Source organism: Epinephelus lanceolatus, chromosome 23, assembly GCF_041903045.1.
Source record: "Epinephelus lanceolatus isolate andai-2023 chromosome 23, ASM4190304v1, whole genome shotgun sequence".
NCBI lineage: Eukaryota > Metazoa > Chordata > Actinopteri > Perciformes > Serranidae > Epinephelus > Epinephelus lanceolatus.
The window spans coordinates 23,472,542-23,494,001 of record NC_135756.1 but is presented as its reverse complement, the minus strand read 5'-3'; the positions used below and the strand labels follow the sequence as shown (position 1 = coordinate 23,494,001).

Below are 21,460 nucleotides of genomic sequence, written 5' to 3'. Positions count from 1 at the left end.
TGATTGGGGGGCTATCAGTTCAAAAATAACAGGGAAATGATTTGAGATTGCAGTCTCAGAAATTTCTTTGAGGGAGACTGAGAGCCCAAGGGAAATTACAAGGTCTAATATGTGCCCAAGCTGGTGTGTTTTTTTATCCACTGACTGAGTTAGATTAAAACTTGCCAAAAGACTTTTGAAGTCAGTGGCAAACTGGTCAGACAGACAACACACATGAACATTAAAATCCCCACAAATTAGAAGTTTATCATATTTTGGTAGAAAGTCTGCCAAAAACTCAGAAAACTCCTGAAAAAAGTCTTTATTATATTTTGGAGGGCGATAGACAACAGCGCACAACACGGGACTTGCAAACTCCATCACAAACAGTTGCAGTTCAAAAGAGGAGTATGCATCTGCAGGAAGACGCCAGCATTTAAAACTGTCCTTGAACACAACAGCAAGCCCCCCTCCTCGCCCCGACGCTCGCGGGGAGCTGAAGAAAGAACAGCTGGGTGGGAGGAGCTCAGAGAAGACGCTGTTGTCACCTGGTTTCAACCAGGTTTCAGTCAAAAGGAGGAAATCCAGAGAATGTGATATAAAAAAGTCATTTAAGATGAAAGTCTTATTTACGACGGACCTGGTGTTGATCAGAGCCATGCAAACCAAACTCTGATCCGTTTGTTGGGAGGCACGCTGGACCGGGCGGAGATTGTCCGGGATGCAGCCCCGTCTGCGGATCCTCACGGGCCGGCGGCAAGGAAGTGAGTACCCGGCCTCCGGTACTGCCGGCTGCAGCCACCGGTAAGAGTATTCCGTGGAGCCTCGGATGATGAAGCTGGCGAACTCCCCAGAGACCCCAAACGGCGGACGACGAGTGCTGTGCGTGGAGGACGAAGCCAGGTGAGCTCTCAGCCGGCATTTTGCTCCACCTCTCTTTCCGCGTCTCCTTCGACGGCTATTGCGTAGCGACCAAGCCGGGAGACGCCATAGATATGAGGGTATGGACGCCAGAACAGGCGGCGGTGGCGTAGGATGTCCATTAAAGCCATGGATCGGTTGGTCTTCCACAGAATCCCGGATTTTTAAAAGATTCAGGCGATCATACACCAACAGAGATGACACTTTATGAAAACACAGCGACAGGAACAGGACAAAACACAGCAGAGGTAGCAGAGACAGACGGCCAGCCACACACAACGGCGCCATCTTGTTCCAGATTTTGACTCGTGGGAGGGTTTTTATCACACGTTCTGGAGGGCAAACTGTCAGTCTTCTTAAAGGATCTATTCACCCCAAAAATGACTAAGAAACATTTTCTCACTAGTGCAACCCGGCCTCCTAATATACTACTACACTACTACTACATAATAAGAAAAATGTTTGTAACAACCATAACTGCAAAGTTGTCGAATGTTCATTTTGATCATATCTGCAAAACATATTCTTGTTGCCTCTCTCTAAAGCAAGTTTCACGTGGTAATATCTAGATTCTGTATTTAAAGGAATACTTCACACACAAAACGACCACTTGTCTATCAATAACTCACCATGTGTTACCTTGAATTCCTGAAGAAACCTTTGTTTTTTCTGCATGCCTTCAAAGTGAACGAAGAATCCAAAAAGGAACACTTACTTCATTAAGTGGAGTAAATGGAGACCGCATTTAACAACAACAAAACTATATCAAAACATCTTTTTTTTTTTAACCTATAAAGAATAATTCAAGTCTCATTTATCAAGTCGTATGCTCAGTACTTCCCAAATCCATGCATTTTCGCTAAAACGTTACAATGTAAAAAAACACATCAGTACAAGCTGTCTCATGCGAGAGTGTTTGTGAATTGCAAGTGAATTAGATGTAAAGTCAATGTAAAGACAAGAATTCCCGCTGGGTGGCACAATGGATGTAACATGAATGAAGCAAAATATGCTAATTAAGCAGCGCAAATGAAACATGAAACATTTTGCATCATACACTAGTTCGCCAGAGTTGAAAAATCTTAACTTCAGCGATCAATTCACGTCACGGTAGCCAATCAGCATTGAGATCCTCCGAGGACATACCGGCAGAAGTTCATTCATTGATTCAGCAATTTCAAACACGTGAAAATTGAGTTATTTGCACTTATGAAGCAAGTCAACACAAAATATTCTTGTGTTCAAACTTTTGTGAGAAACGTGACGCAAAAATTCGCATTGGGTTTGGTGTGAACACAATAGTAGGCAGAAGTATTTTATTTCCGTTTGTATATGAAGTTTTGCTTATGTTAAACACGGCCCTGATGACTTAAATTCATGAAGTTTATCCGCCTTTTTTTGGATTCTCTGTTCACCGTGTAGGCATGCCAGAAAAACAAAGTCTTCTTCATGAATTCAACATAACGTGTTGAGAAACTGACATACAAATGGTCCTTTTGTGGGTAAAGCAGTCTTTTGAGTAAAAGTACCAATACCACACTAAAGGAGAAACCCTACCTATGTACAAGAACAGAGCACCGACATTTCCCTCAATGTGATTTGGCAAAACAATTTAGTAGTATATAAATGTCATTTCTACGAGACATGGTTGCCCATACCGATATCTAGTCATTGCAAAAAAATTGAGGTAAATTGAATTTTATTAGTGATGCTCAAAGCACTTTAAAATTTTAACAGCAACATCCATTGACACAGAGTCCCTGTTACTATTGATTATCCTGTAGAACATGCTGTCAGCAGATTTCATAGGGGCTATTTGAAATTCCATTCACCTCCATTGTTTAAGAAAAATCTCAAGCCAGGTCAATAAAACCAAAACAGTCTGCATGGCTGGATACACCACGGCCACAAGATGCACGCACTGGTGAGCTCCCCTTCCAGGTCTGGCTCCAGGAGGGGGCCCAGTTTCCCTGTTATGGGCGAGGCACTGCAGCTCTTTCTTAGCTGATTCTGGTCCCTCACCTGGGTCCAGTTTGCCTTGGGAGACCCTACCATGAGATATTGCTCCCGATAACACGACTCAGAATTCTCAGAGGGTAGATCGCATTATTAAAGTCAAAATGTCAAGTCAAAATGTGTCATTATCTTATATGGCACAAAGCTAATACAATGAGCTCCTTAAAACATACACATATATTCAAAGATGATATAATGCATGGGAAGAAACCAGGCAGAAAATGTGGGGGAAAAGCATGAAATCAAAAGAGACTGGCTTTTTATCTGAATATAGCCTCATGTGTAGGTCTCCACATGAAATACTGGGTTACCAGCAATAATCTGAGCGTTATAGTACAAAGGGTAATATCCAACAGTATCATTCATAACAGAGTGCATTTGCATGAATTTCACTGATTGTGTCACATGCACATCACATATATTGTTGCCTATAGGGTCCCTGCTGAGAAGTCGTAATGAGCTCTTCAACCCTGAAGAGGCAGGCATAACTCGCATGTTCTGCTGTCACTGTGACAATGGAGGGGTTTATCACTGCCAAAGGCTCGGGGGGGAAGAGAGTGAGAGCAGGAGGCGCTGTGGAGATTGGGGAGGGAGGAAATATTGTATACAGAGAGAAACTGAGATAGCATGAGAGTGTGCAAGCAATAAAAAAAATACACTGCTGCAGCTCGTTGAGCACTCTCAGGCAACATTTCCTACTGTGTCCCTTGCAGTGATGCTAACCTTCCGTCCCCACCCCTCTGATTCTCACACACTTCGTCTGGATTTCTCTGTTGCATTCTATGTTTCTATTCCTGCATGATGTTCAGCTCTCCTTTAGACTATGTCAGGAGGTTGAAGAGATGAAGAGAGATGACAGACCCCTAACCAACAACCAGTTAATGCCAGGAAGTTTGAATGTTATGTCACCTCAGTACCAGACCTTTGAATAAATCAAACATTCAAGCACTTGCCTCACTGTGCTTCCACAAAAATTTAGGTGTTGACTTCTAAAGTCATGGGGGAATGCGGACTGACTGACCGACTGGCAGTGGTGATCCTAGGGTGCTTTCAGACCTAGAGTTGTCTTGCTTTGGACTAATTTTGTTTCAAAGTTGCATAATTTCCTAGAGTTGGTTCGTGTTCTCATGGCAGCATTTACAAGCGGACCAGATCAAATGCCTTGTGTGAGAAAGCTGCTCTTGATTGGTCAGAGTTTCCAAGTGGGAAAAATCCAGGAAGTAAACAAAACATTGAAGAAGAGTACACTTGCAAGATAGATGCGGCACTTTCTAATGTTACAATGGAGGGACAACTACACAGGTTGATTTTAGCGCTGGTCATCGTGGACTATATTGCTGTCATTGTTCATTTTAGGCAAAACATACAGTTTGAACTATAACACTGAATAAGCCAAATGCACATATTAAGGCAGTACAGGAGGAGGCAACCATTAATAATCCTCCGGGACTGTAACATGCTCATGCTTGTTTAACCCAAACAATGTGTAATGAGACTGCAGTTGGTTCAGCTCAAAGTCAGAACACGTTCTCAACACAATCGAACTGCACCAGAGTTCATTTGTAACCGGACTGAGATCACCACTTCAAGAAGGTCTCAGTCCGGTTGTTTTGGTGCGCGACTGTTGTGTTTACACCTGCCCAAATGAACACAAACTTGAGTTCGAATGAATCGAACCAAACAGGACAGATGTAAAAACACAGCTGGGGGGGGGGGGGGGGGGGGGGGGGGGGCAGGAAAAGAAATTCATTGTTAGGCCCCCCAATCACTCCCTGGTGTCGTTTTTTTCTCCTCTTCTTGTTTTGTCTTTCGTTTCTGGTGACCAGTAATGTTTGCTTGTTTAATTGTGCTGATGATGAAACCTACTATGACAGTAACAGGTAGCTAGCTGACTGTCCAAATTATTGGTATCAAGCTGTCATTTGGTAGCTAAAAGGGGGCCCACTTAGGGCATTTTGGGATGGTTACGGGGATTTGTAACTGTCATAGCAAATTTTGCCAATATGAGTGGCCATTGGGGGCCCCTTTTCCAAATTTTTTGGTGGTCCCCAAACATTTGCCTGGTTTGTCTCTCCTGACGATGCGCCCCTGCCAACTGTCTGACCGACCTTGCCATCCCTAGCCATGCTGTTTGTGTGGCTAGAAAAACATATTCTATGTATGTTAAATCATGAAGGTACAAAGAAGGTATTTAAATCAATACACAAAACAATAAATGTAAACACACGGACTAAAAAAACTACACCTCGTCAAACTCAGGCTGCCTAGGACAGGCTAACAAGCACCCGGCTACTATCTGCTACTGCTACATAAAAGAGTCTGGCAAGCCCCAAATCCCTGAAGCTGTATCTTCTTTATTCACTCTCTGGCATACATGCAGTTTTTTTCTGAAGTGTGGAAAGTGTCAAGGACAGCGAGTATTTACAGGAACTTGTATCACCAGCAGCTGAGTCAAGTCAGGTCAAGACGAGTACACAGGTTTGTAGCTTAGCTGCCTGAACTGCGTAAAGCAAGCTATATTTGATCAAACAGTACTTGAGGGAGACTGTAGCATTTTTTAAGGTTGCTTCCATCTCCATTGCTGCCAGTTAGTTACAAAACCAGAGTGAGCTGGAGAAGGCAAGAGCTTTTGTCCGTGTTGGACTCAGAGTTCGAGGCAGTGACCATTTCCTGGTAGCAGTCGGCATAAGAGCAGACCTTATACCCAAGTTGGAGAAAGCAGCAGTTATAAAAACATTTGTTTGTTCATTTTTTTGCTAGCAGTAGAACCAGTGGTGTCTCATGACTAGTGGGACTACAGGCAGTAAAAGTGTCTGCTTACACACAAGACAGACTGTTGTTTCTGTCAAAACTCTCTTATTGCCATGAAGTGAAAACTTTAACTCATACAGTAAGTCTGTTGCTTTCACTCATATCAATGCAGTTTAAATTTAGAAAAGTAAACACACTCCATCCATCAAACTGAGATAGAATCTTGTAGCGAGAGCGTGTTAAAGCTCTGAAAGAAGCTAAAACTGTAACATTTCAGCTCAGCTACTTATTTCGTCTGACTGCGTCGTCTCCTTCTAGGCAGCAGCATCCTCCAATGTTGTCTGTCATAGCAGTTAGCTTTCCTGCTGCTGTAGTGTGAGATCAGGCTTATCCAGTTCAAGGATTTTTAATCTTAACTTCTCCAACATCCTCATTGCAAGAGAATCTTGCACAAGCGACTTTACTGAGTTTTTAAGCTTTGATGCCATGCTAAACTTGTTGCTAATTATAGAAGAGCCTGCCATTCCCTCCCGAACTTTTCCACTGATGTTGCATCACCATATGTTGGATTAGAGAGTGGAGTTCTGAATTTAAAGGACAAACATAAGGCCAAATAATATTTATCAAAGGGGCGAAATGATAATCTAGCATGATAAGAAAAAACTTTTTGACTGGTGGCCTTCTACAAGGGTGGGTATTTCATATTATAACTATATTAACAAATATTTGTACTATAGCAACATACACATCGGTGATTCCCACCACAGGTATTTCTGCAGTTACCAGGGAGTTCATGGAAAAATAACTCAATAGCTCAACTACTGGGATAAACAAATCCAGACATTTGACTCTGCTGTAAAACCTGAACACATCATTTTGTGATTAAGTGTGACAAGTAGTTACTAAGTGAGCAGAGTAGTCTAAACAATTTGTTAGAAGTAATTTAGGCTTATATATCCTTTAAATACTCAACTTAAAGTAATGGATAAATGGTGTCATTAGCTAACTACAATGAATAAACAGTTCATACTGAATAAACAGTTAAAATAGTTCGATAAAAGTGAGCAGATAGATAAAGCCCCTTTTACCATGCCTGGTAAATGTGGGAATTTTGCGCCGTTATTTGCCATACTTTATGAAAGGTACAATCACAGAATGGGGGGGCAGCGTTGTATCGCCTTTAAGCCGGCAACAGAGGAAGTATGAGTGCCAAATCAACATCTGTGTAAAATTGACAGCCAGTAGGACAAGACAGGTGGGACGTTTTGACAGCATCTTATGTGTGTAACCCAACATTGGGAGATTTAAAAAAACAGCTGATAAAAGTTAGCAGCTAACTCAAAAAAAAAAAAAAAGGGAGAACAGCAGCTGAAAATATCGGCAAATTGGGAAGTTAGTCAGGTCTATTGACTGATGGGGGTCATATATTCCCCGAAGCGGGGAATATACAGTGTACATGACATGGCATAAACGTATTATCCTGAAGTGATTTCAACTAAATGTAAATTGCATGTAAATCTGGCGTTGATTCAGGTCAAATTTGTGAGGAGAAGCAATTGTTCTCAGAGCTGGTTGCCTGAATAACAGGGAATTAGAGCTTAAGTGACAGGAAACACCTTTTAATGTGTATTGGAAAGCTGTGGGTGTGACAACTGATACTGCTTGTTTGTCAGACACTATAAATTGTCATGATGTACTAATTCTTTGTCTTTCTCGCGAGTAAACCCTCGAATGTGCAACTCCATGTCTGAGCCTCTCGTATGTTAAGTCTTGTTTATGCTACAACACTCCAAGCAGAGGGCGAGATCAGCATCATATAACAGGGACAGTAAATGATATTGCCATGTTATGCCTTTGTTGTTGTTCATGAAGCTCTGCAAATGCGTATGTCACATGTCACACTAATCATGCCTCTTTTGGTTCCGGGATGACATCATGCTGTTTAAAATCACACACTGAAGCCACATGATGCTGCCATTGTTTGGTCCTGTGTTAAGACAAGAAAAGGCTGCATAAAGACAGGACTTGGTAGCATCTCTATAACACAGCCTCTGTGTAAAAAGGTCTTAAAAGTAATGGATAAATGGTTGATTAGTAAGTTAACTGCAATGAATAAACAACTTGAAAAAGCAGGTAAAAGCACGCAGTTTGAATAGTTAGCTAAAAGTAGTGGATACAGGGTTGAAAAACTTAGCTAACGGTATTGAATAAACACACTGAAATAGTTAAGTGTAAGTACTTTCAAGAGTAAGCTAAAAGTATTGGATGCATGGTTGAAAAGTTAGCTAATGGTATTAAATAAACACACTGAAATAGGTAAATGTAAGTACTTTCAATAGTAAGCTAAAAGTATTGGATACATGGTTGAAAATGTTAGCTAACGGTATTGAATAAACACAATGAAATAGGTAAATTTAAGTACTTTCAATAGTAAGCTAAAAGTATTGGATACATGGTTGAAAAAGTTAGCTATCGGTATTGAATAAACACAATGAAATACGTAAATGTAAGTACTTTCAATAGTAAGCTAAAAGTAATGGATACATGGTTGAAATAGTTAGCTAGCGGTATTGAATAAACACAGTGAAATAGGTAAATGTGAGTGTAAGTAGCTAATAGTAATGGATAAGCTGTAAATATTTAGGTGACCCCAATTAATAAACAGTTGAAATATTAAGGTAAAAGTAAAGTAAATGCCATTGAAATGGTTAGCTTAATGTATGATTAAAGTACTTTGCTAACCATAATGAATACACAGTTGAAATATTTAAAAAAATAAACAGTTTAAATAGTAAGCAAAACTTAATTTTAATAGATTGATAGAAGTGTATAGCTGAGAGTATTTGATAAAGACTTAAAATAATCAGCTCAACATACTGGATAAATAGTGAAAAAGACAAAAGTAATGGATAAATGGTTGAAATATTCAGCCTCAGTCAGTGGTAGAAGTAAAAATGCAAACTTGACCAAATCTAAACTCTGACATTTTAAAGGATAACTTCGGTATTTTTCAACCTGGGCTCTATTTCCCCATGTGTATGTGTGCGTATGCATCCGCCTCCCTCAATACTGAACCAATTTTAAAACGAGTTGTACCTATGAATCATACGCACACATACACATGGGGAAATAGGGCCCAGGTTAAAAAATACCTAAATTATCCTTTAACTATATGGAGAATATTGTATCATTATCCACTTTTATATAATTAATAGCGTTAAATGGCATCCTGTTTCATATCAGCTCAAATAAACACATGACAGGTTTAGATGATTGGATACCTGTGCTCATCTGAGAGGGCTGTGATAAAAATGTCAGGAATCCCTGATATGTCATACAACAACAAAGAAAATGGAAAGTGTCATGTTGGCAAACCAGTGAATGGATTAAATGTGTGCTATGACCCACAAAACAAAGTCAGGAGAGAAAATGTGAACATTGATCGACATGCACAAATGTTAGGTCAATGGTTATGTTTTCTAGTCATAGACACATAAAATATTTAACTGCATTGTATTATTTATTTATGTATTCAGTGCTACATTTGACTCATCCGATTAGTGACATTTGTTACCACTGGGACTCCATATGTGCCTGTAGAAATATTGAGGTTACTGCCTTGTATGCAGGCACAGTAGATGTTTTTCCATTAAAACAGGAAACCTTCCTCATCCTCTGGGCTATACAGGGTTTCAAATCAAATCTTTACAGTATATCCCTTTTGCTCTCTACAACAGCAGCCACAAATCAGTTCATCGTTTCTGCATCCCAAAATGGTTGTTGGAGCAGCAACAAGCAATAGTGCAAGATAAATGAGGGCAGGCGCATTGTAATTTCCATATCAATCACGGATAGTGTCAGCAGCTTAACTTGGGGAGAAAGGAAAGAGAGAGGGAAAGAGAGAACGGGAGAGAGGAAACAGGAAAATAGATGCTTTTGTTATTATAAACATTCTACTCCAGCTATTATTCAATAATGCGCATTTCATATTGGGAGCCAGGTAATGCACCTTGTGGCACAGAGCCAGAAGCACACTGACTGACTGACCAGGTAACTGGCCGTCTGTCTGTCTCCAACAATCCTTGAAACGGTTTCAGAATCTCAACCTTCTCTGACATCCGGGTGCATTCAGAGTGCAGCTGTCATTTAGGCCATAAAAGTCCGGCAGATTTATCTTCCAGAAACATTAACATTGAATCGTGGCTGTCAGCATGTATGTCACCGGGCCTTGATGTGGAGGTGGTGCGGCTGACAGGCTGGCAGGAAGGGAGAGAAGGGAGGATGAAAGGAGGGAAGGGAAAGGATCGAGACAGGGAATGAGGGGAGCCCTCAAGGCCCCATAACAAGTTCGAGAGTTGGGCTGGCGAAACTTTGTGCCGTTATCTTGTTAAGTGCCGGAGTCATTGAAGGACACCAGACAATTGATTGAACGGAGTTGACTTCAGCACAATTTCCTCCTTGTGGCGACATGTATCAACCAGGCCATTGGTCCCTATATTCTGCAGCTTAACTACCTCTCAGGCCTCCCACTGTGACAAATGGCTTCTGTCTCTTCTAATGTAATATTTGTTTCTACTTCTGAGAGCCTCTCGGCTACTCCACGGCGAGTCTGTCTGCCGACTGCTTCATTGTGTTAGCTGACTTTATTCCCCAACCGGCTGTCAATTGGTGGACCGTCTGAGTGTTCTCGTCTGTCTGTCTTTTGTCTCATTGCCTGCGCCGTCCTTTTTTCTCTCCCAAGCTCTTTCTACTGTTCCCTCGTCAACCCCTTGCTCCGTCTCGCACTCACCATTTCTCTGCCTCCCTTGTGCTCCCTGTCTGTCTCTCTTGCCTCTCCCGCGCTCTTGTTCTCATTGCCTCTCCTCCATCCAACTCCCTCTTTCCCTCCCTCCTTCCCTCTTTTCTCTCTCCACTTTACCGCCATGTCTTTGCTCCAGATGCTAGCTGTCTCAGCTCCGTGGGCCGCGTCTCAGTGATGGGCCCCTCCAGGAATTCAAAGCACCATTCTGGCATTTTCTTCCAAGCAATTGCTTTTTGCAGTAATAAAGGGGGAGTAGCTTTAGCATCTCTCTCTGAATGGACTTACTGGCCCTAGGCAAAACATGCACAAGTGCACATCCGTGAATCCTCTTGAGGCAGGAGCACACTGCAAGACGCTGTCCGGATTCCGACCCAATTAAGCCGTCTCGCATAATTTACAGGATTGGTCTCAAAAACGTACCATTAATCACTTTTTTCTTTGTCAAAGGCTCCAAATGAGGTTCCTATGTCTTAAACCCTGTGTTTGTACTTTCATTTTAACAAGAAAATCCCGAGCCGTTATACACAAACAATGCCTTTCTTTGACTGTGACCTGTTGAGCCCCGCAGTCATACACCACTAACAGTATGATATGTAAATATTATACAAGCAGTTTTAATGGTAATTAAAGTCACATTGACACCAAATTAATTCACGATGGGACACGGAGCATTTAAGGTGCAATTAGCCATGGAGGCAGCCATGGCGATACTTTGCCTAACTGCAAACTCCAAACACTTCACAATTTGTTCTCACATTAAGTAAATGTCACAGCATATTAGCATGCTATTATGGCATCCATGTTTTTTTAGGGTCTGGTTACCAAGGTGCAGGTAGAAGCGATTTAAAAGCCAGGAACGCAGAGAGAAACACAAACAAACGCAGGACGGGATGAAGTGATGGGAAAAATAGAGTCAGTGAGACAGAGAAGCGGCTTTAATGCAACTTTTACTGCATCTCAGCGTAAACAAGTGCACCAACTGTTGTAGCTGTTAACTGTTCTGAGACCGTGGAGCAGCTGGGGAGGAACAGGCTGTGTGCTGTTTCACTACAGATGAAGCTATGATAACAAAACTGCAAAACACAGGCATGATGCTGACTTGTAGGATTTACCGTGGCTATGGTAAAAAGCCTGCTATACTTGCCACTGTCTCCTTGCCAGGACAGTTTGTGCATGAAATAGCCTGTACATGCGTGCTCATACCATACATGTTCTTTGCCACAATAAATGACATGAAATCCTTTTTTTATTAAGCAGTTTTTCCACATGTGTTACCCACAATCAATAGCTTTAACAAGAGGCAGGCACACACAAAGTGGTAATATTGAAACGAGAAGCACTGAGGCTGTAATTGATTGCATACCTGCATTTGTAAGTGTTGTGTGTATTAGGCTTGTCAACTAAAAGGCCAACACTTATTGATTCGGTGAGAGGCTGCAGACAACAATGCACTTTTCTTTGCAATTTCACTTCAAAATTATTCTGTTTGACCTCTATGTTTCCATGTAGATCAAAAGTGCTCTTTTTAGTGTTGTAGAGAAGCTGCTGATCCTCACTATAACTGTGGTCCATTACTGAGGACGACAAAGTCTACAGCCAGGCTCTGTTAGCCTGTAATAATCCAGAGCAGTGCTTCGAGCTAAATGCTGACAGCAGCACGCTAACATGCTGATTCATCTTCATTTAGCCCGTTAGCATGCTAATTAATTTGGCACAGAAACAATTATATTCTGATAACAGTGTCATAAATAGTAGCTTGTCACCCGATTTAACTGACATACAGTGCTTGTATAGACTAGTTTTGTTTAGTTTAGTAACAGTCTGAGGTCTTATCCACATGAACAAAGGTATTTTGAAAACAGTTTTCTCTACGCGTCTGGCCCTTCGTCCAAATGCAACCCGTGTTTTAGCTCTCTGAAAACAAACCTTGGGTGAAGGGTGAATAGTCTCTGCAATTTCTTTTTCAGTGTTGACGTGAAGTCAGGGAAAACTGAGTTTTTGGCTTGAGACATCAGAGTGTGCGCCGTCATCTCCTTTGTGAGGCGTCATAAATGAAGCATTTCATGCAGAAATTGTGCTGGCTCTAACGTTGCTAACAGGACTGTTTTTACATGTTTGCAAATGAATGCACAGTTACTATATACCATACCATACTATATATGCACTATATTGAATAACAGAATTCTACAGGTAGCCTTTGAGTATTAGCTTTTTTTCAGGCTTTGGATTGGCCAACAATCTCTTCTTCTTTTCCTTTGTGTGGCCACTTGTTAGCTTAGCATGCCCTTGATAGCATTTCAATTGCGTTTTTGCATTTTCATTTGGACAGAGGTTTTTTTTCAAAAGTGTCAGTGTGGACTATAAGCCTGAGCATAGGCTACTTAGGGCTGGGTATTGGTATTTGCTATCTTTAAGGTATTGAGTGAAATACCCCAGTACCAAGTAGCATCCAAACGTCTCCAGTCAGGTGATACCTGCATTGGATCCTTTTTGCACCCAAATCTAGAAAAAAAACTATTTGTATGGTTTCACTCGCAGCCAATCATTGCAAGCATTCTTTGAATTAATGGAACGTTTGAGTGCCCATGACCACAGCTGCCACAACCCATGCGGTCTGTGGTACGGTTAAGTCAAGAGTGATGTATTTTAAGCAGTTCTTTGTAAGTATTTAATAAACATTTGAATTATTCTAACACTTTCAAAATGTATTTGTGCGAAAATCATTGGACTGGGGAAGACTGAACTGAATGCTACCATTCACATGACTGGTATCAAATAGGATAGAAAAAAAAGTTCCATCAAGTAAAGTGCTCTAGTGGTATTGGTAACACTTTAAGGGTACTGGTATCGCAATTTTTCAAAGGATATCCAGCAGGAAGGGTACTACTGAACAAAAGACTGAATCCTGCTAAACATTGTGGCGGTATGAGCAGTGATGTGTTCACTTAATGACCTACAATCTTAAGTGCATTAGAACAATGATGCAACTGCTTATCTTAACCTGCTAATTAGCACCAAACACAAAGTATAGCTGAGACGAATGGGAGTGCCATTATATATGCAGGTGTACTGGACAGTTAATATTTTTAATGTATAAACAGTGCTAGATGAAAAGTGAAGGAATCCCCATAGTTAGTTAAAAGTCTTGCTGAGATATGAAGGAATGTCTGCACCACATTCCATCATAATCCATCTAAACATTGTTGACAAATGTTACTTAAAAAAATAAATATCAACTGTTATGGTGCTACAGGAAAAGTCAGGGAATAACCAAAATCAGTAAGACACATTGTTTGGCCAACATTAATGTCTGTATAAAATGTCACGACAGCCTGTGCATAGTTGAGATATTTCACTCCAGTCCAACCAACAGATTGACAGACCAGGATTGCCATCCATAGAGCCACACTGCCAGCATAAAGTTAGCTCGACTCCAAGGTGAAACTGCAAACATTCTGTGCAGTATAACAGATGTTCGCTGTAAAAAATGGGAAATGTTCAGAGAGGAAGCAATCTACTTGTCAACTTCAGCACTATGTCACTGCGAAAGAAAAAAAAAGGGGGTCCCTGGTTTGATGTAATTGCCTTTCCACAGTCCAAAGTGTGCAAACATCAACACATTTTTAAAACTTATGGGATGATGGATGCCCGCTGCCTCACAGAAAGGGCCGAGAGCTGCAACCATATGCCTGAAGATCGCTATCAACAAGCATTCCCTTAACTCTAAATTGCACTGTTCACTCATTTCCAGACAAAGGAAAGCAGCGACGGGTTGACACATGAGTGCAGGCTGCACGGAAAAAACACAGCGCCTGTGGCCACACTGCCATCTCCCATTTAATGTCAATGGGTCCCTGCGCACACTGAAAGAGATCCCATTGCTGCTTAATATTTCATACAGTGACTCGCAAAATTCTTAATATTCTTTCCTTGCCTTACTAAACTTGATGCTTTCCATCTGTGGCACGCTCATTACGCGATAACAGCACCCCCCCCCCCCCCCCCCCCCCCCCCCCCCCCACCACACACACACACACACACACACACCCCAACCCCCAAATGACACTCATCATGGTCTTTAAATTTTGCAAAGCAGCCTTCTAAAACGCTGCTCAAATATGTATGCCCATCTCTGGACCCATTTCCGGGGGTCCGTAATGTGGCTTTCCGCTTTCTCTGTGGGAAAACTCAACAAGTTGACTCCCTTTATAAATTTACATCCCCAGGCCATCGGCAGCCCTTTCTGCTTCTTCCTGACAGCGTCTCCTCTTTCTGTCTCCCTCCCTGCAGAGGAAGACGCTCGAGGCTATGCTGAAAATAAGATAAGATATTCAAATATGTCCGCGCGTTCACCTACAAGTGCTTGTGTTTTTCGAGGTCAGCCGAGTCCTTGGCTGGTGAATCAAACATCCCTGACACACGTCGTGTGCGCGCGTGCACGTGGGCAGATGTGAGCCTGGGCCCCGTATCACTACCTTACTGTACTGTGTGATTATGTGTTTTGAGCTCTCCGGGGCGGCGAGGGTGAGATGCCTGGACGCATCGCACCATCTTTTCTCCATGGATGCCCCCGAGCCGCGGTTCAGTCAGCAGTCAACAATCCATCGATTAAGCTGCAGAACAACAGCGAGTCATAAACAAACGGGCAGAAGGAAACACAGGAGACCACGCTGAGAGACAGAGCGGGGACGGCTTTAAGCAGCAGCGGCAGAGAGCTTTTGTCCCTGACAGCAGTGAAATGTGTGTGTGTGTGTGTGTGTGTGTGTCCGACCTTTCTGCATTCTTAAAATCTGGGTGACATTCATGTATGTGCAAGTAGATCCTGGGTGTGTTTCTTCTTCATGACCCTGAATACCTGCTTTGATGCAGTTGTGCTGGTGTGTGTGCATCTGTGCAACCTGCCTGCTTTGATGTTATCCTCATTAATATCTTTAATGTATGTGTTCGCCCTTGGGTGCTTATATCTGTCTGTGCATGTAGGTGTGTGTGTGTGTGTATGCATACATTGGATTGCAGAGGGCTGGAATGAATCAGCAATTGCCACATTGTTCACACTGAAGGCTGCCGTAAGAAAAGAGTTGCATGACTTCTCTGCCTTTCTTCTCCTCTATCACTTCCTCACCCTTACTGCTCTCTGGTGCCTCATCTCTCCCTTCTTTCCTTCTGTTTGCAGTTCAGACCAGGACCACAGCCGTGGCTACATTCCTTAGCTATCCCGAGCTAAGATTAGCATACTGATTAGCTAGCCTCGTGGCTCTATCTTCGCCTTCCCCCAAGCTCACATGCAGGGCTACAGCCTCATGAATACATAATAGCACCGTCGGCAAACAAATGCATGGCTGACAGCTTCCAGAGGAGGGAGCTAGTGCACAGAATACAATGCTTTTATTATTATTTTTTTTTTTGTAATGTAATCAGAGGGTACTGAGGCATTCTCATGTGATTAGAGTTTCCAACACTGTACGAGCGGGTAAATTGTTGAGCTGCTGCCATTTATCTTTCTCCCTCTGTCCCGTGTTTGTCTCTGTCTTCCTCATTCTTTTCACTTTCTTTATCTACTTTTTTCCCTCCTTGCTCCCTCTCTCACCCTCAGCAAGGCCTCTCTTTCCTTTCCCCTTCCCTCCTTCTATCCTCAAAATCTCCTTTTCATTAGTCCCCACTTCTCCCTCCTCCCACCACCCTTTCTTCTCCCCACACCTCTCTCTGTTCTTATCAAGGCATTAGCGAGGATATCAAGCCACCTCCTGCTCTCACCTCTTTCAATGCCACTACTTCCATCCCTCCCTCCCTCCCTCCCTCCGCCACATCTCTCCCTCTCCTCTTAAATCTCTCCCTCTCAGAAGGGCCTGAGTGAGGACGGCAGATCGTGTGAAGTTGGATGTTGATTCTAGGTGACAGGCACCATATGAGTCATAGCCATAATCACAGAGCTCCCCCCCTCAACAGCTACCCCCCCTCCCCCCTGTTTGGCTGCACAACACAGAAGCACTGCAAAGCAAAATTGCCCTTGGTACAAACAATAGCTTTACAGTACACACCATGCATGTAAATATCTACAATTTGTACAGTGTATTTTTTTCTCTCTCTCTCGCAACACTTCAGTAACAGGAGTGCATATTACATATATCAGGGCCACATAAATAAGAATGTATGTAAGTAGTTTACATTTGCATAAAAGCACAAACGTGATGCATTTTGAAACCCTTTTTTCTGACCACATGTATGCATAAACACTGCACATGTGCAAATGTAAATTGCCACTTAATAGTCAACGCAAGGGTCAGTTTAGCACATATAAGCTACCTCTGTATGAAAATCATTATTAGAATTGAAGAAAATATGTATTGCTAGCCAAAGACGGAAGAAGTATGAATGAGAACACTATAAAATGTAGCCTAATGTTACAAATACAATAATACTATGTGGAGAAATACAGTAAAATGCAGTAGAACTGCTCAGAAATTAATCAGCAACTACAGTATTTTCACTAAGGCCGCACAATATGAGGAGAATATGCCATAATGTTTGATGTTGTGATAGATCAACAGATATTAAAGGGACTCTGTGTAAAATTCATGGTGTATAAGTTGTATGAATGTTGTTTTCAGCATGGAGGTGGCTGAGCTGGCATCTACCAGCTAACGGTGCTAACTCTATTAACAGTGCTATCATAGCAACAGTGCTAACAGAGCAAACAGTGTTAACCTTGGTTGGAACTGGAGGGTGGGCACAATGCTTCTGCGATGATGACGTTCCGATATGAGTGGTAACTGCTGTATGAACGCAGAGCAAAGTCAAAAAGGCTTTCCAAAACAAACCACAGAGAAGCTCGGACGACAACACACATGGAGGGAGCATGGATTCAGTCTCTGCTCAGGACACCATTACTCCACTATATATTTAAATAGCAAATGGTGGTTTGCTGCCATATTAATGCTCTGAATGTTGCACATGAACCTTTAAAATTTACTCAGTTCAGCCTTTCTGCTTCTTTCTGAAGTGCAACAAATTGCTTGTCAGATATAAAAACATGAAATTACTTTCGACATCCTTTTATTGAACAACTTCAACATCGACCTAAGCACAAAAGGCACCAATGAAAAAAAAAGAAAAATAATGATTGTTACCTTTTAAAGTGCAGTTTTCTACCAACACTCTGAACAAACTAAAAAAAAATTCCCCTTTTCACATTTTTCAAACAAAACTAATATATTTGTTGGTTCCAGCTTCTAAAATGTAAGAACTGACTGCTTTTCCTTGTCCAACATTTTTGAATATCTTTGGGTTTTAGACTGGCAGAACAAAGACTTTTAATCAATCACCTTGAGCTGTACGATTCTTCACTGGCATTCACACGCAATTTCCCCCATATTCTAATGTTTTATAGACCAAGATTAATCAAGAAAATGATCTGGTGATTATTAATAATGACAGTATTTATTAGTGAAAAGCCCTAAATTGTAAAGACCTTGAAACATGAATATTTTACAATCTGTGTCAATTCTAATTATGGGGAAATGACAAAAAAATTGAACTAGATGCCACTTTTTCAAAAAAAAGTTTTTAACATATACCAAAAAAATATGTGGATATTTCTGGGATTGTTTCATGGGTTACGGAATGCTACTGTCGTAAAACAAACAAAATGTGAGTACATCTATAGGAGAAGAGAAAGGGGGTCAGCAGTGGAACAGGAGAGAGGACGAGAGATGACGAGAGAGGGGCGGCAAAAAACTGCTGAGAGAGCAGAGACATCAGTCAGACTAACATACAGTAACGTGCAGCGGTCAGCTCAGCTCAGACCTTCACCAGAAAAAAGACCTAAAAATAATGACAAGTGAATGAAAAGGGGGAGGGGAGGATGAAATTGAAAGTGCTACAAATAGAAAGCAGAGAATAGATTGAGAAAAAAATGATGCATTAAATGGATATTAAGGTAGACAAAATGTATGAAAAAACAGGAGTTTGAGCAACATACGGAGGTATGTAACATAACAAAGTAGAACTGGACTGGACAGCTGACCAGGACATCGAAGGACATGAGAACAAAGTAGAGGAGAGGGCGAGATAAATATAAAAAAAGGACAAAACAGAAAGACAGCGCATATGAGGAAGGTCAAACAAAATGGAAATGGACGAGAAGAAAGACGACGCTGAAAGAGAAAGCAGTGGAATCTTTCTGAGCTGCAATTTCAGATGATTGGAGATTTATCTGGCAGAACGACCACAAGCTGAGACAAAAGAAAAATCTTAAAGGGAAGAAAGAGGAGCCAAAAGGAGAAACCAAGACGGCTCTCGGGCTTTAGTTTCATACACAAATATCGGTAGGAAGAAACAAAAGACTATTTTCTACACAGTAAAAGAGTGATTCGAACCTCAGCGTTGCACATATTGAATTTCAAACTAAAGGGACCAAACATTTCTGAGCAGTATGGGGTGATATAAAAGAGAGGAGGGGGGGGAAAAAATCAAAGAATCACGACTGTTCAGATTAAGTTCCAGAAGGGGTGAGGTGTTGCCGGGCAGAAGGTTGAGCTCTTGCTCTCTGTGGTGGGGTGGGGGGGGCTCAAAGAGTGCTGACTGAAACAAACATCCAAGCGCCATTGATTGGACACAAGCAGAAGATCAATCGACATGGCCAAAGGCACCATAAAAGAAGAAAAAGACCCCCCTGTCCAGAAGCTTTCGCTCATACAAACCAAACTCCCCCGTTGATTAACCTGGGGTCTGTATGATTACAAAGAGAACTCAATCTTCTCCATCGTGGGAGTAAAAAATACAGAAAGAGATCGGGGCAGTTGCAGAGGCTGTACGGGGGAAACTCAAGAATCATGTAATTAAACTGTTAATTTCTCTACAACACCAACATAGCTAATGTGCTCCAAGACAAGGCGATTATATAAATCATTAGCTCAGCAGCTAATGAAATAGCTCCTTTTTTAATTTTTTATTTCTTTAAATGGGCTTATCATGGCTATTGCACATAGCCTCCCTTTTTTTTCCACACGTAGCAGACTGGAGCACAGTGTGCCAGCTGGATATCTCCTCAAAAGTGAGTCAGAGAAGGGAAAAGCGAGAAGGTGTGAGGGTGCCAGGGAACAAGAAATGAAAAGACATCCTCGGCCAGAGCAGCAGACTAGCCTTAGAGACGGAGATGGAGAGACTGTGTGACCATGTGTATGCGAGTTTGAATAGATTTGCCTAATAAGGTTATCTTCAGGCGATAGTTGATAGTTGAATCACCGCCTGGAGTGAGACTCACTGTTTGTCCAACTAAAAAGCAGCTTATTCTTAGATTTTCTTCTTCATGCTGCATGTGTCGTGTGAATTCACCCTCGTCTTCTTCTGCAACCGGTTGTTTAGTCCGCAGACGATATGACAGATGCATGACTGTCTGACCTCGGTAAGTGAGTCTGACAGCAACACAGCCCTCAGGACAGAGATGTGTGTGTTCGTGAGAGACACAGAGAGAATTAAAGGGAGCCACAAGACACTTAATTAGGCCTCTGGGACACTTGACTTCAACCTCCTGTCCTGATAAAGTGTTTCCACAAGACAAAAAGACACATTTCCTTCTTGTCTAAGCCTGTCTGTTTGCATGAGTGAGAGCATGAGAGGACAGATAAATGGAGTAGGTGGGTTTTAGTGTGTGCTGAGACAAAATGAAACTAGTAGGATCAATAATCTAAGAGCGACTGCCAATACCACTCTTGGAATTTTGTTGTCAAAGCCCCCTCCCTCCCCCATGACACGGTCACCCACTGCGCACCAGCGTTTGTGCCCAAATGCCGATATGTGTGGTCGCTTGGAGAGAAAAAAAACGCACAGAGAGCGCTTACCGCAGTAGAGAACCAGCAGCGCTGTCAGAAGCACCACAGCCCAGAAAGTTGACGACATCCTCGGCCAGCGACTGGCATCTTTGCGTCTCGTCAACCTTGACACCGAAGCCATTGAACAAACGGAGCACTTCCTCTTTTAAGAACGAGGGGAAGAACAAAAAAAAGCAAAAGGTGGTAATCTCACAATCCAGCTCGGCCTCTCACAATGCTCATATCTCCGCGTGTAATCCCACAAAAAGACATGTCAAGATCGAGCAACTGATGGAAAAGCACTGGTTTTTATTTTGCTCCTTATAGTCGGGTTGCCGGTGCGCAAAAGAAAAGGTCACATCTTCCTTAGGAATCCCAGGTTGGAGAATAAATAAACGCAGGGGTTGTTTTTTCTTTTCTATTCACCACAAACACAAGTTGGCAAACGTCCCTTTACTTGTCCCAAAGTGTGTTAACCTCAATTTCCGTCCTATATTTGCAGCCAAAGGACGCGCGCTGCGCTGGTGCCGTTGAGTTAATGCTCAAAGTGTTCAATCATCTATACCGCAGCGTCGTTAAAGCTCCTTTCACCTGTGGTAGGTTTCCTCGATTCTCTCCAGCATCACCAGCACCGACGGCACAGCCTCGAGACTGGGCTGGGGGGAAATAAACGCGGGTCCAATCATAAAAATCCGCTGTGGAAAAAAACGCCTGGATGGATGAAGGAGGATCGGTGGTAAAAGAAGAAGAGGGGGAGAAAAAGTCCTCTTGCTTTGGGAAGGAAGTAGATGAAGATCACAGCATGCTTGCAGGAGGGAACGGAGGATGGAGAATGGATGGTTAGAGATAGAGAGACTGTGGGAGAAAGGAGCGGGAGGAAAAGTGCGCACCGTGCGACTCCAAGTGATTTTTTTTTTCCAAAGTGAAACATTCAGATAATCGATAGTACGTCAGCAATAAGCCTCTTGAGGTCGCGGTTTACAGTCATATCACTACGGCTCGATGCTGGAGCCGCTGTGCTTCATATAATCAGTGTAAAACACGGCTCAATAGTATTGATTGACTTTATATATCAGACATGCTGCATGTCTGTTTGATTTCTCAACCGATATTGACTGAGTAATAATTGCCCACCGACCATATATCCCCTCATAAGAGACACATCATTCAGCCATGCACATAA

The 21,460-nt window shown here is 42.2% G+C and overlaps 1 protein-coding gene across 2 annotated transcripts in view; it reads right to left on the bottom strand.

The window, feature by feature from the left end:
- LOC117249255 (chemokine-like protein TAFA-5) overlaps nucleotides 1-21,134 on the bottom strand; it is a 222,668-nt gene extending 201,534 nt beyond the window's left edge. The window contains exon 1 of one of the 2 annotated variants that reach the window (XM_033614777.2): nucleotides 20,308-21,134. In XM_033614777.2, coding sequence (XP_033470668.1) covers nucleotides 20,308-20,419 — 112 coding nt within the window. In that variant the 5' untranslated portion in view covers nucleotides 20,420-21,134. The remainder of the gene's footprint in view (nucleotides 1-20,307) is intronic. The other variant, XM_033614778.2, reaches the window with a different exon arrangement.
- Nucleotides 21,135-21,460: the final 326 nt, after the last annotated feature.